The 15,170-nt window shown below is 35.2% G+C and overlaps 1 protein-coding gene across 2 annotated transcripts; it reads left to right on the forward strand.

The window, feature by feature from the left end:
• Positions 1-293: 293 nt before the first annotated feature.
• LOC149909263 (uncharacterized) lies at positions 294-1,447 on the forward strand. 2 transcript variants are annotated; one of them, XM_090117173.1, is made up of 4 exons: positions 294-381; positions 467-557; positions 910-1,136; positions 1,214-1,447. In XM_090117173.1, the coding sequence occupies exons 2-4, from the start codon at positions 507-509 to the stop codon at positions 1,344-1,346; spliced, it is 411 nt and encodes a 136-aa protein (XP_089973299.1). In that variant the 5' UTR covers positions 294-381; positions 467-506; the 3' UTR covers positions 1,347-1,447. The 2 variants fall into 2 exon arrangements, with proteins under 2 accessions (XP_089973299.1, XP_089973306.1); XM_090117180.1 differs by having other exon boundaries at positions 300-381; positions 474-557.
• The last annotated feature ends 13,723 nt before the right edge of the window (positions 1,448-15,170 follow it).

The raw sequence follows: 15,170 nt of genomic DNA on the forward strand, positions 1-15,170 counted from the left end.
AAATCCGCCTGCGAAACGATATCCGCCAATGCGTTGCGGCCCGCCCCGACCCGATCCGTCGCTAATGGACGATGTTTCATACAAAACATAGGCCGGCGTATTTTTGCGTTGCGATGCGGCCCGGCCCGATCCGCCTAGTGGACGCCTAGCATTATAATACTGTATTAGCTAAAGGCTGTGCTTAAAGATTTTGTAACCAGGCATTTAATCTTAAAAAAAAAGAATATATAAATTATGAGTTATGACTTATGTCAATGTCAACCACAAATGTCAACAAGGGCCAAGGTATCTTTATAATTCTTAAATCGATTGATAATTTTAAGACATATATTATATAAAAAACATAATTTAAGCGACCTAAATACATTATCAATACCTTATGTGAGTTAAAATTGTAAAGTGCATTTTTATCATATTTTTGTGATAGTTTAAGTATCTGAAAGCATCCTAAAATAAAACTTCACAGATTTCAGGTTCTCATAAGAAGTTCCTCAAACATTTACAAAATGTTTTGTAGAACAGTTGCAAAAAGAATAACTGGCCCAGGAATTAGAACGGTTAGTTGATTATTAACGTCATAAACTCATTTTAAAAGACTAACCTAACCTTTAAATGTTCTCTTCAAAAATTATTTGATCTATACTTAATATTATAAAGCTGAAGAGTTTTTTTATTTGTTCGTTTGAATGCGCTCATCTCAAGAACTACTGGTCCAATTTGAAAAATTATTTCGGTGTTGGATAGCCCATTTATCGAGGAAGGCTATAGGCTATAATTATATCATCACGCTGAGACCAACAGAAGCGGAGCCACGCGGGTGAAACCGTGGAGCGCAGCTAGTTGTAAATAAATTGTCATAAAACTTTGATATCAACTTTTTTAACTAACTTTTATAAAAATATTTTTTAGGCAAATTATGTGACAAAACCACCCAAGCCAGAAATACCAACAAATCCACTAGCTTCTGTTTATTCAGCTACTCATCAAAAAACAAATGGTATTGTTTATGATAAGAAGCCCTTTAAAATAGCATTAGAAGCTGGTAAAACTTATAGCTGGTGTTTATGTGGAAGATCAAAGTCCCAGCCATTCTGTGACGGAACACATAGGAACATATACCTCAAAATTACAGAAAAGTATGGTTAAGTTTAATATTAAATTGATTGATATCATACTTTTGAATCAGATTCTTAAATAGTTATAATTTTTCCAGGCCAATTAGATTTACAGTGACAGAATCAAAGGACTACTGGCTGTGTAACTGCAAACAGACCAAGAATAGGCCCTTCTGTGATGGAACTCACAAACAGAAGGAAATCCAAGAAGCAACCACTATCAGACTGTAAAATGTACCTATGCTTTGTACAGAATATTATTTAGTTTTACAACATATTAGAGTTTAGGTTACTAACAGATTAAGAAAAAATAAAACATTTTACAACAGAGATATTTGTCTATAATTGTTGGTTAATCAAAGAAAATCATATTATATAATGGAACTGTTTTAGGTTTTTACATATTTTCAGTAAAATAATTAACTACAGAGTCACAATACTTATTTCAGAATGTTTAAACTATTTGAAATGTGGCCACTCGGCTCCACTCTTGATACATATTATAAATGCCCAGTACTTGGGAATCCCATACATAAAACAGTAAAATAGTTTAAACAAATAAACTTCCTAGATTTATATTATCAGTTTTAGTACATACATAGATTGTTCTTCTTTAGGTGATCACCGCATTAAGTGACCCATCTGCTCAGTTAGCTGCTCTTTTATTAAAAAAAAAGCAGATGGGCCTAAAAAATATATTATTACTAGCGGCCCGCCCCGGCTTCGCCCATGGTTCGAGCAGCGAACAAACATTTTATTTTAAATTACTTATTATCCATAGTTACATTACATTAATGACAATTATTGAGCAATACGTAAATGAGGTCAAGCTGCCTCAGCATTATTATCGTGCGACGGCCGAGCCGGCCGGAAAGCGCAGTTCTTCCATAGCAGCGCCCGAGTGCTAATCTATCCGCTCGAATCCGCGTGAATTATATATAATTATTAGCGATAATTAAAGTGTTCCCAGTTGCCCCATAATATCATAGCATTCCTAGCAGCTTATAACGCGACCTAAATACAGTCCACATTCGATGTAATACGTAAACCGTACATTTTCGAGCCGGATTACCGTAAAAAAGTGTGCCGCGTCGCGAGTGTAAAGTGTGACGTGGAACCGGAAATCCACGTGTCCCTTCTTCCCCCGTGATATCTATTCAGCGTATTATCTTATAACTACAAGCAAGCAGCATATCATTCAACAGCAGCCAAAATTAGCATTTTAACGAGATACAAAATCCAGCATTTTCAAGCCATAAAAGAGCTTGCGTCAGCTCCACGTGTCGCCACGCGCATCGCCCCGAGCAAAGTACAGCCAGCCAGCAGCAAAACCCCCTATTAGAATATCTAGCAGCAGCATTCGAGCGGAATAGAAATTATCAGAACAGCAGAATTAGCAGAACCAGAAATTATCTATCAGCGACCAGCATATAGCAAGTAGCAACCAGAAATTATCATTCAGCGACCAGCATATAGCAAGTAGCAAGTAGCGTGAACTGCAAAAGGCATCTAGCAACTAGCATCTAGCAACCAGCAATTAGCATTTAGCATCCAGCATCTAGCAACTAGCATCTAGCAACCAGCAACTAGCATCTAGCATCCAGCAACTAGCATCTAGCAACCAGCAATTAGCATCTAGCACTTAGCATCTAGCCTCCAGCATCTAGCATATAGCAAGCAACAATAAGCGACCAGCAACTAGCATTTAGCATCAAGTATCTAGCATCCAGCATTAAGCGACCAGCAATTGGCATCGAGCATTCAGCAGTCAGCATCTAGCAATCAGCAACTATCAATTAGCATCAGACGATCAGTGACCAAAAATTAGCATCTAGCAATCAGCAAGCAGCAAATAGCCACCAGAAATTAGCAACAAGGAATCAACAACCAGCAACCAGCAAGACGTAAGCCAGCCGCCTACGTCAGCAGCACGTGCCGCCACGCGTCAACCGCCACGTCAGCCAGCAACAGCAAGCAACCTAAGGTATCCGGGGACGTAGCCACGTCGACCGTATCCGAGACAGCCAAGTAAGAATTTTCCATTTTATTTTTTATTTCTACCGTTTGATTATTTTATATTACAATGGAAGCTTTATATACGGTCCAACTAGAGATCAAGGACAAAATAAAGAAGTTATTAGCGAATTTTAAAAAAGATAGTGCAGAGCGTAAGAGTATCGAATATTGCAGACAGCGTTTAGATATATTAGAATCTTTATGGGATGAATGCCAGAAAAATCATGAAAAACTTTTAAAATATGAATCGACACAGCATCAATATTTTATGCGGGAAGAATTTATTAACATTCACGACATTTATATTCGAGCAAAGGAAGCGATCAGTGAAGCATATGATAATTTTTTATTACAAAAGCAAGCCCATCTAGAGCCGAAAGCGGGAGGATCCGGTTTAGAATCTCAAACGACGCCTAGGTCTACAACATTTCAATCACGGGGGACCAACAGCAAATTAGACGATTTATCTCGAAAGCAGGAACTCAATTTTAAAGCATTTATCAGAGCAGTAAGCAATATTGATGTGAATAATTTGGAGGAGAAGTGGGAATATGAAGACTCCCTTCGTATTCTCCACAATCGATGGACAGCGGTGGAAAATATACATTGGGAGATAGTTGGTGAACTTGGAGATGAAGATGAAGCGTACGAAATTAATTTTACTAAGCATGAAAAAATATATATTAATACAAAGAGAGCTATAAACTCAAAAATGTGTGCAACAAGTCATAGAGATAAATCAACTCCGCAGATGGATATACCGACATTTTCTGGCAATTATCATCAGTGGGTATCATTCAAAGACCTTTTCAATGAAGCTATACATAAAAATACATCAATATCGAACGCGCAAAAAATGCAATTTTTAAAAGCTAAAGTAAGCGGGGAAGCCGAGCGCCTTATACAGCATTTGCCTATCAGTTCCGATAATTATTTAGTTTGTTGGAACATCCTTAATCATCGATTTGATAACAAGAAGCTAATTTTTACATCGCACGTCAACATATTTCTCAATTTACCTAATATACAGCAGCAATCATATCTAGCAATCAAGAAATTACATGACGTCACATTAGAAAGCTTGCACGCTATAAAAAACCTGGGCGTAGATATAACTACTTGGGATCCGCTATTGGTACATTTATTATCGCAAAAATTAGACAGCGAAACTTATTCTGAATACGTAGAATCATTAAAAAACTCTCGAGAGCTCCCTATACTACAAGAATTTTTGGATTTTCTTGAAAACAAATTTACATCGCTTGAATCATCACGAAGAAACCAAAATTCAGCAGCAGAACAAAGATATCATAGAACATCAAACCAATTATTAGCAACGAACAGACAACCCATACATATTAATTCAAATAGAATTAATATTAATAATCAAGTAAAGAGGTCACTGACGTCAATGCACGCCTCAGCGAAAAAATGCCCCTTATGCAATTTCGAACACGCGCTCACTAATTGTCCACAATTTATTAAATTATCATTTATGAATAAACTACAAACGGTTAAGCAACTACGGTTTTGCATTAATTGCATTTTTGATCACAATGGAAGTCAATGTACTTCGAATAAGCGGTGTCATGTGTGTGCTGGCGCACATCACACGTTATTACACGAATGTTTTAAGCAGCAAGCTAGCGAAAATTTTAGAAATAAAAAATTGATGAGTAGCAACACCCAAAGACAGGTCTATTACAGTCCCAAAAATCAATCGAATATGTCTCAGCAAGATGATTCTGAAGTACTTTTAGCCACCGCATTGGTAAAGGTAACAGCTGAAGATGGCAAACAGCACATAATGCGAGCACTGATCGACCAAGGGTCTCAAATTAGCATCATAACCGAACGAGCAGCACAGCAACTGGGCTTAAAACGTCAACAAAGCAAAGGGATCGTCCTTGGTGTAGGGGGCCAAGAAAACAACTGTCGTGGAAAACTCAAGATTAATTGCCAATCTATATATAACAATTTTACCTTCAACGTCGATACATTCATTATGACTAATCTTATAAAAAATCTACCTAATAGATCGTTTGAAAAACCCGGCTGGTCGAAATGTATAGCGCACTTAAACTTAGCAGATCCAGAATTTAACAAAAGCCGAGCAATAGATATTTTATTTGGAGCAGATATTTATTCGTACATTATGTTAGATGGGATCATTCGAGGCCGCGAAATCTCACAACCACTAGCACAGCAGACGCAATTGGGTTGGTTATTATGTGGAGGCAGCATAAATACCTTCCACTGCAACGTTATTTTGAATCATATACAAGCAATTCAAGATTTTTGGAAAATAGAGGATATACAGGAGCAAAATGACATGTCAGCGAAAGATAAGCAATGTTTAGATTATTACTTAGCAACTACAAAGCGATTAGAAAACGGACGTTATGAAGTAAGCATACCTATGGAGGATCAAGCGTTAGAAAAATTGGGATCGTCTGAAAAACTAGCGTTAGCACAATTTAAGAATTTAGAAAATAAACTTAATAAGCAGCATGAATTATCGGAGCAATACAAGCAATTTATGAGCGAATATATACAACTGGGACACATGAAACTAGCAGCATTAAATTCAAGCGTACAATGTTTTTTACCACATCATGGGGTACAGCGAGCAGCATCCAGCACCACTAAACTACGAGTCGTATTTAACGGATCAGCAAAAACCACGACAGGCTACAGCTTAAACGACGTTATGCACAAGGGACCCAATATGCAAAAGGATTTACAAAGTATCATTATCAATTGGAGACTATACCGTTACGCCTATACATCTGATATTGAAAAAATGTATCGACAAATATTAGTAAAAGAAGAAGACCAAAAACTTCAACAAATATGGTGGAGATCAAGCCCAGACCAGCCTATAAAAGCGTATCAATTAACAACTATCACTTACGGAACGAAAGCAGCACCTTTCTTAGCAATTATGACGTTGAATCAGCTAGCACAAGATGAGCAAAATAATTTCCCAAAAGCAGCAAAAAGCATTAAAGAAGAGTTTTATATGGATGACTACATTTCGGGAGCACACACAATTAGCGAAGGTCAGCAAAAAATAGCGGAGGTGAATCATGTACTTAGCGGAGCAGGGTTCTTTTTGAGAAAATGGATTGCAAATGATAAGAGCCTCATTGAAAACATAAACAGCAGAAAACGAGATGAGCAATCAACATTTATGTTCAAAACGGAAAACACGCCGAAAACATTAGGCCTACGATGGGACCCTATTAGTGACGTATTTGTATTCGACTATGATAGCGTATTATATGAAAATTCAGCAAAGTTAACGAAAAGAAAATTATTATCGGAAATGTCTAAGCTATTTGACCCATTAGGATGGTTGACGCCGCTTACAACAAAAATTAAGATTTTATTTCAAAAAGTATGGTTACAAGCAGATCTTGAATGGCGTGATCCAGTCTCCCAAGATATAAAAAGCGAATGGATAAAAATAAAAAAGGAGCTAAATACGTTAAAATGTATTAAAATTCCCAGATGGTATAAATGTGATGAGAATAGCATAATTGAATTACATGGGTTCTGCGATGCCTCAATAAAAGCCTATGCATGCGTCATATATGCCAGAGTCGCAAAAAATAGCGCAATCTCAACTATAATAATAGCAGCAAAATCCAGATTAGTGCCAAATAAAAAGGAAGTATCTTTACCTAGATTAGAATTATGTGCCATGGAGTTATTAGCAAAATTAATGAATAAAATAAAAAATAGCATCAGCAGCACGAAAGTTGAAATTTATGGATGGAGCGATTCAATGGTAGCCCTTGGTTGGATTAACGGCAACCCCGACCGTTGGAAGCCCTTTGTAGCAAATCGAGTAAAGAAAATTCACGAAACAATGCAACCTCAATCATGGCGCTATGTAAAAACGAAAGAAAATCCAGCTGACGCAGCGAGTCGAGGTCAAACAGCATTACAATTAAAAGAAAACTTATTATGGTGGCAAGGTCCAGAATGGTTATTGAGTTCAGATTTTAAAAATAAGCAGCAGCACACTAATTATACGACAAATTTAGAAATAAGAAAACAAGTAAATATCATTCAAAAAACATACACATCAAGCATAATAGATAATTTATTAAACAAATATAGTTCATTATTAAAAATAGTACGAGTATTAGCATGGATATTACGAGCGATTACACCGTCATTAAAACAAAGGCCGACGTATCTCACATTACAAGACGTGAGAAAAGCTAAAACGGCAATTATTAAATATGTTCAATCGACTGAATTCTCAGCTGATATAGAGCAATTAAAAAAGGAAAATAAATTACGATCGAATAGTGCATTATTAAGCTTAAATCCATTTTTAGATGAAAATGGTATTTTAAGAGTTGGAGGTCGTTTAAAGAATGCAAACATCAGCGAAGATATGAAATATCCAATAATTATCCCATATAGCGGACGTTTAACGGAACTACTGATAAACGAAGCACACGAACTTTCTTTTCACGGTGGAGCAAAAATTACTATTTCAATTTTAAGGCAAAAATACTGGATAGTTAAGGGATATCGAGCAACAAAGAAGCAACTTCGTACCTGTATCACATGTAAAAAGCGAGAGCCTACGAAATTACATCAACTAATGGGAGATATGCCTAGCTATCGTGTTAATCCAGCTCCTCCATTTTATCATACAGGAGTTGATTTTACAGGATTCGTCAACGTCAAGATTAATAAAGGTCGAGGAGTTAAAACCACGAAAGGTTACATAGCGTTATTCATATGTATGGTTACGAAAGCGGTACATATAGAGATAGTTTCCGACCTCAGCAGCACAACTTTCATAGCGGCTCTGCGACGCATGGCAGCACGACGCGGAACCCCAAAGCATATATATTCAGATAATGGCACGAACTTTGTCGGAGCAAATAAAATTATACAACAAGAATATAATGAATTACTAAGCAATATTAGCGATAATTAAAGTGTTCCCAGTTGTCCCATAATATCATAGCATTATTAGCAGCTTATAACGCGACCTAAATACAGTCCACATTCGATGTAATACGTAAACCGTACATATGAAAAATAGATGTTGGCCGATTCTCAGACTTACCCGATATGCACAGAAAATTTCATGAGAATCGGTCCACCCGTTTCGGAGGAGTATGCAGACTAACATTGTGACACGAGAATTTTATATATAAGAAGAAGATGACAATCCCGTTCATCACAGTTGACTGCTGAGCAGTAATAAATAGATAATCTACGCTGCTGAACCCACATTATTATTGAAAGTACCTTGTGGACGTGGTACCTACCCCGTTTTCCAATTACAGCACTAGAGCGCATTATGCGGCATAATGCTTAACGTTGAATGTTCCAACTACAGCAACGCTTCGCACAATCGAGCACTAGAAAAAGTAATGCGCGTGAATTGATGCGTGCAATCGATTTATCGTTAGTAATTATTAATTGTTGGAAAAAATTTTAAAGCTTTCGTTTCTTTGTAGTTTTTTCGAAATAATCAAAGTTAATTCAAATTGTGTTAAAAAAATAAATATAAGTATGGATGAAGGTACAAACATTGAAAAAAATTTAATGAAATATAATCAAAATCCAATAACCGTAAATATTTTTCAACCAAATATTATGTACATACCACTTTATTTACACAATAATGAGGTTATTAACTCTATGAATATTTTTTTTTTCAACACTGAACTTAGCGCAACCTGCTGGTGCGTTTCATGTTCCAATTAAGCATCAGCATAATTCGGCATTGTGCGGCACTGAGTCGCATTATGCTCTGTAATTGGAAAACAGCCCTACTTTGTGGCTTTACCATAAGCTCACTTCTGCATTTACAAATTACAATCTGTGACACAGAGAAAGTTTATATTTTATCTTTGCAATTTTAAACTTGTCATTTATTCGCAATTGATTGGTTGATGGAGGGTTGATGGTTCATTCTCACTCGTAGAGTGAGAATGAACCATAGAGGAGGCACTAAAATGACAAGTAATGCGTGAGAGAAATACACTTATGACTATAAAGCTAAGAGCAAGCGAGACAGAAACATTGTTTTTTGTTTCTCTCATGTTATGCGATTTCTTTTGTTGGGGACAAAGGCAGTTTGTCCCAAACAAGCGGCTACAGTCCATTGTTTTGCTAGTTTTCTGTTTTTTCTCGCTGTTAAGTGACTTCAAAGTTTAATAAACGTTGACAGTGATCTGTTTTAATCCGACTTTAAGTGAAAATATGGTGCGTTGTAGTGTGATTGGTTGTAAAAATCGGCCGGAACGAAGATTACCAAATATTACCTTTCACACGTAAGTAAACTTATTTGAAGTATATTGTTTTATAGAACTGGATATAGTTGATACATTTTCATTAACTCTAATGTGAAATTATCTACAAATATATAATATTTTCATCGAAATAGACGTAAACATTTTTTTGTGTTATCCGACTAAATTACGAAGTGTTCTTGTTGTTCAGGACGCCATTTGTTTTTACGTAGTTTCAAATTTATGGTATAATCATGTGATTAACATTAGGGATACCAGTACAGGGTAAAATTTTCCCCAAAATCGTGAAATGTTTTTTTAATATTAAATATGTTTTTTAGGTTTCCAAAAGAAACAAGTACATTAAACAGATGGATTCGAGCTACCGGAAGGAAGAACTGGTTACCAGGAAAAAGTCACAGAATATGTTCTATACATTTTGAGTCGCGTTATTTTCGAAAAACGAAAAAAAAAACCTATTTGATGCCCAATGCAATTCCAACACTTTTTACAACAGTGAGTAATTTTTGTGATGCATTTAGTTTGGATTTAAATGTTGTAGTTTAAATATTCATAGACCGATTTTGTTGCTACGTCTACATAATAAACAAAACAAGTTATTAATTTATTTTTATAGGGGTATATTTTCTATTTATACTAAATCAAATTTTATTTTTTTAGGATATTATTGCTGAGCGACTGAGTACTGCCCAACAATCAAAAGTCCATGGACCAGGTCTTAAGGTAAATTAATAATTTCATTGCACTTTCCCACGAGCAACAACACTGCACTATTTTAGAACTGCACGACATACCGTGGAGAGGAAGTTTATGAGGTGTTGTTGTGTATGTACACGGCTCATATGAATGTGTGAAGCCTGGATTAGTCACCGGTTTTTTTACACCTTTTATTTTGTACATGGATGTTCTTAGTATTATCTGATTCAACTAACTTAATCTTTTCAGGATGTTGTTGAGCTACCTAATACAAGAGAACAGTCGAAAACCCCTGAACCAAGTCTTGAGGTAAATTGATTATATTATAAAATTATGGTGAAATATATATCTATACTAATATTATAAAGCTGAAGAGTTTGTTTGTTTGTTTCAACGCACTAATCTCAGGAACTACTGGTCCAATTTGAGAATTTCTTTCGGTGTTAGATAGCCCATTTATCGAGGAAGGCTTTAGGCTATATATTATCTCAACAGACCAACAGGAGCGGAGCAATGCGGGTGAAACCGCGGGACATAGCTAGTTAGTAATAATTTCATTTGGGTACATTTTGTACATTTATGTTATTTGAATTTTCTGGTTTACCTTTATAGGTTAAACTTTATCTTTACAGGATATTATTGAGCTACCTAGTACTAGCAAACAGTCGAAAGCCCCTGAACCAAGTTTTGAGGTATATCATTATTTCATATACAACAATAAATTAATGAATGAATACATTTATTTCTGAAACAATGAAGTAGAGTATAGTAATAATTTCATCACGCCGGTGCCAGCGCATGGTGACAGTGCTTGTGGCCGATCACGGGGCCAGGAGCAGGAGCCGCCGTTGTGAAACTATATAGTGCTCGCGCAATAACTAAAACCGTAGCAAATGTTAAAGAACAGCCGAAGTGATATCTTTAATGGCGTATAGGAAATGTTGCCACAGCGTGGTTTTATAGCGTGACCAAAAAATATATTTTGAAGAGTTACCGTGGGAGCACTGTAACTGTTTAGAGTTATTTGTATAAGTAGTATATTTTGTCTTATTTAGGTACATCTGTGTGGTCTTATATTTTTTAAAATTGTAAAATTATTTAAGTTGGAAAAGGAATCAAATCTACTACTATAATTGTGAGGGGAATCTAAAGCCTGTAACATAGTTTTGAAGTTTGAACTAATACATGCTTTAATTTCCCCAAATATATAAACTGTATTATTTTAATACTTTTTATTTAAAGATTTTTTTTCTATTATATATTTCTGTTTCAAGTTTGCAAAAAATAACTTAATATTTTTTTTTCCAGGTGGAAACACCGAGAAAAATCAAATTAAGAAAAAAATTAATAAATAAAGAACGTGTAGCCGAGCAAAGAAAAAAGAAAATTGCAGTATTGAGGACAAGGGCGTGGCGGTTAAAGAAAAAGAATGCAGAACTGTGCAGCATATTAGAAGATTTAAAAGCCCGATGTTTAATAAATCAAGAATCTGCTGATGTTTTGTCATCTATAGAAACGGCAAATAAGGACTTTTTAAAAAGATATATTTGTAAAGAATCCGCACCTAGGAAGTATTCTGTAGAGTTAAGAAAATTTGCATTAACTCTCCACTTTATAAGTCCAAGAGCCTACGATCATGTTCGAAAATATTTCAATACATGCCTTCCTCACCCACGAACTCTTTCACGGTGGTACCAGTGTATAGACGGTAGTCCAGGGATCAGTAAAGAATCTTTAGAAGCAATAAAACTACTCAAATTAGCTAATAGTATAGTGAATCCATTTCGCAAATTATTTTGCGCCCTATGTTTCGATGAAATGGCTATTAGAAAGCATGTAGATTTTGATGGTCAAAACTGTATAGGGTTTGTAGATTGTGGCAATAATATAAGTAGTGGTCAATTAGCTAAGGAAGCCCTTGTCTTTATGCTAACTGCTATAAATGGTAGTTGGAAAATACCTTTAGGGTACTTTTTAATAGATGGTATTTCGGCATACCAAAAAGCCAATTTAGTTCAGACCTGTATTAAAACCGTTCATGATGAATGTGGAGTAGAAATTTTATCACTTACATTCGATGGCTGTCCAACAAACTTTGCAATGGCTAAATTATTAGGGTGTTGTTTACAAGATACTCAAATAGATCCTACTTTCCAAGTAGGTGACAAAAAAATTATTATATACCCAGATCCATCACATATGCTTAAATTAGTACGGAATACTTTGGCTCAGAAAGGACCCATCATTGATAGGCAGGGACGCACTATTTCCTGGGAATACATCAAACATTTAATTGACTTGCAGGAAAATGAAGGACTTCACCTAGCTAATAAACTGAAAAGATCTCATATGAATTTTAGGCAACAGATCATGAAAGTAAAGTTGGCTGCTCAGACTTTCAGTAATTCTGTTGCTGATGCCATAGAATTTTGTAACGAAGAACTTAAAATAGATAATTTCTCAAATTCGGAGGCTACAGTAGAATTTATTAAAAATATAAATGACTTGTTTGACATATTAAATTCAAGAAATATGAATGCATATACACATAAAAAACCTCTATTCGAGGGAAACTTTTTAAATACTAAATTGATTCTTGAACAAATATATCAATATTTAATGAAGTTACATTTAGGTGGCATGCCCATCCTTAATACAAACCGAAAGACTGGATTTTTGGGCTTTATGATTTGTATACGAGGGATAATTTTTCTATACGAAAATTATGCCAGAAGTGAATCCTTACAATTTCTGTGTACGTATAAGCTTAGCCAAGATCACTTGGAGTATTTCTTTAGCGCGATTAGGGCTAAAGGTGGATTTAACAATAACCCTACAGCCAAACAATTTAAATCCGCTTTCAAACGGATGCTAGTCCATGGTGAACTTAAACACATCACTACAGGTAATTGCATTCCTCTACAGGAAATAAATATACTAACATATACCAAACCGGAAATTGCAATAAATAAAACCACAGAAAGAATTAAACTAATAGATGAAACTGATGATTCTGAGATACGTGACATTGATTTTATCCGCACTATGGATGACCACGACTATTTAAGTGATCCTAGTAAACTGACCGAATTTTCGAAACAAATTATTATTTATATCGCAGGGTTTGTTGTAAGTCAACTGAAAAAAGAACTTAAGTGTCCTGATTGTACGTCAGTTTTGACTGCGGATAAATTTAAAAGTTTCTTGTATAAAAAAGACAAGGGGGGACTGCAATATCCTAGTAAAGATGTAGTTGCCATTTGTACATTTAGTGAGAAAATTTTCCGTCAAAATAGAGATATGAGTAAGAAAAATTATTTTCATACTATTTCTCAAGAATGTCTCAAAAGATGCCTTAATGAAAATCTTTTTTCAAGAATAAGTGATCATTTTAAAAATCAATTATTTTTAGACTGTCACTATTCACTTTTAATTAAATCCATCTGCGGAAAATATATAAAAGTTAGGATGCACTATGCAACAAAAAAAATGTCTGAGGTGGATGACAAGGTACGCAACTTTTATAACAAGTTAATTTTATTTAAAGGTCAATAATTTTGAAGGTCAAGGATTCAACACCATCCTTAACTCTTAATTATAAGATTTTTTTTATGTTTGTATTAGTCATCACTACATAGTATAAAACAAAGTCGCTTTCTCTGTCCCTATGTCCCTTTGTACGCTTAAATCTTTGAAACTACGCAACGGATTTTGATGCGGTTTTTTTTAATAGATAGAGTAATTCAAGAGGAAGGTTTATATGTATAATAACACCCATTAAATAGTGGAGAAGTACTGTTATTTTTGAGGTTTCTAATGTGATGTCGTAAAAATTTACATTTTTCCGCTTACATTGCAAACGCTGGCTGAACCCTACGAGTTTTATCAAAATAATGTACTAAGTATTATACACATTGAAAAGGTCTACAGAAAAGTCCGCGATGGTATATGTCTATCTCTTATGGATAACCCACAATAACTTTTTTGTCATTTACTTTTTACGACAAATAATGGCTAATTTTCGAAGCGATTTTAACCAATACAGCATTAATACTTAACCAATTAAATACCTTGAATACATTGTTCATTTGATATAGATATACAAGGTGAAAGGTAAGACATTTGAAAAATTTAGACAGGAGCTTCTACTCATGAAACTGAACAACTTTTGTTCTACAACTTTGCTGAATTCGTAAAAAAAATTGGACTTTGTAAGGAAACTTCGCTAATCAGCTGACAGATTTCCATACAAAGTCCAATTTTTTTTCTATATAATATAAATAGATATTATAATTATATATAATAATTATATAATAAGATATAATATAAAGTACCTAATGTCCGATTTATTCCAGATATTGATGCATGCCAAAAAGGAGGACTAGGCCTACTGGGGATACCTCTTTAAAAAAAACGCACCTAAGGTTCTTACCTCACAGGTGGTGTGGAAAAAGAACCAATACAATACAACAGTGAATATATATATATATACTAGCGGTCCGCCCCGGCTTCGCCCGTGGTACATATTTCGCAATAAAAGGTTGTGCCAAATTTCATCAAAATCGGCCCAGTAGTTTATGCGTGAAAACCATACATACATACATACATACATACATACATACAAACCTTTCCTCTTTATAATATTAGTATAGATTTAAAAATTGCGGGACGTAGCGTTTGCGGCGGTACCGGCCAGCCGCCCGGCTATATATTTTATACCCGTGCGAAGCCGGAGCGGGCCGCTATGTTTTTATATACAACGTTCATAATTTTTCTGTAGTGTATTTACTATTCAGTATCAGCATTGCACCCGTGCGAAGCCGGGGCGGGTCGCTAGTTAAGTTAATAAATAACAAAATCTTTTCAAATCTGTCTTTTTCTTCATAAACCTATCTTACAAAAAAATACCCAAACATTTATAGATATTTTGCCAGTTTTTCGGATAAAAAGTTTTTGTAATAGTTGGCAACATTGACGTAAGGATTCGCCATCTCGTTCGGGTATACGCCGATGTGATCTCTAGTACATTCTCCCTCTACGTTCTCACTCT

This window comes from Colias eurytheme, chromosome 3 (assembly GCF_061535395.1).
Source record: "Colias eurytheme isolate Ceu_HAF_F1 chromosome 3, ilColEury1 Martin Lab GWU primary, whole genome shotgun sequence".
NCBI classification, from domain to species: Eukaryota; Metazoa; Arthropoda; class Insecta; order Lepidoptera; family Pieridae; genus Colias; species Colias eurytheme.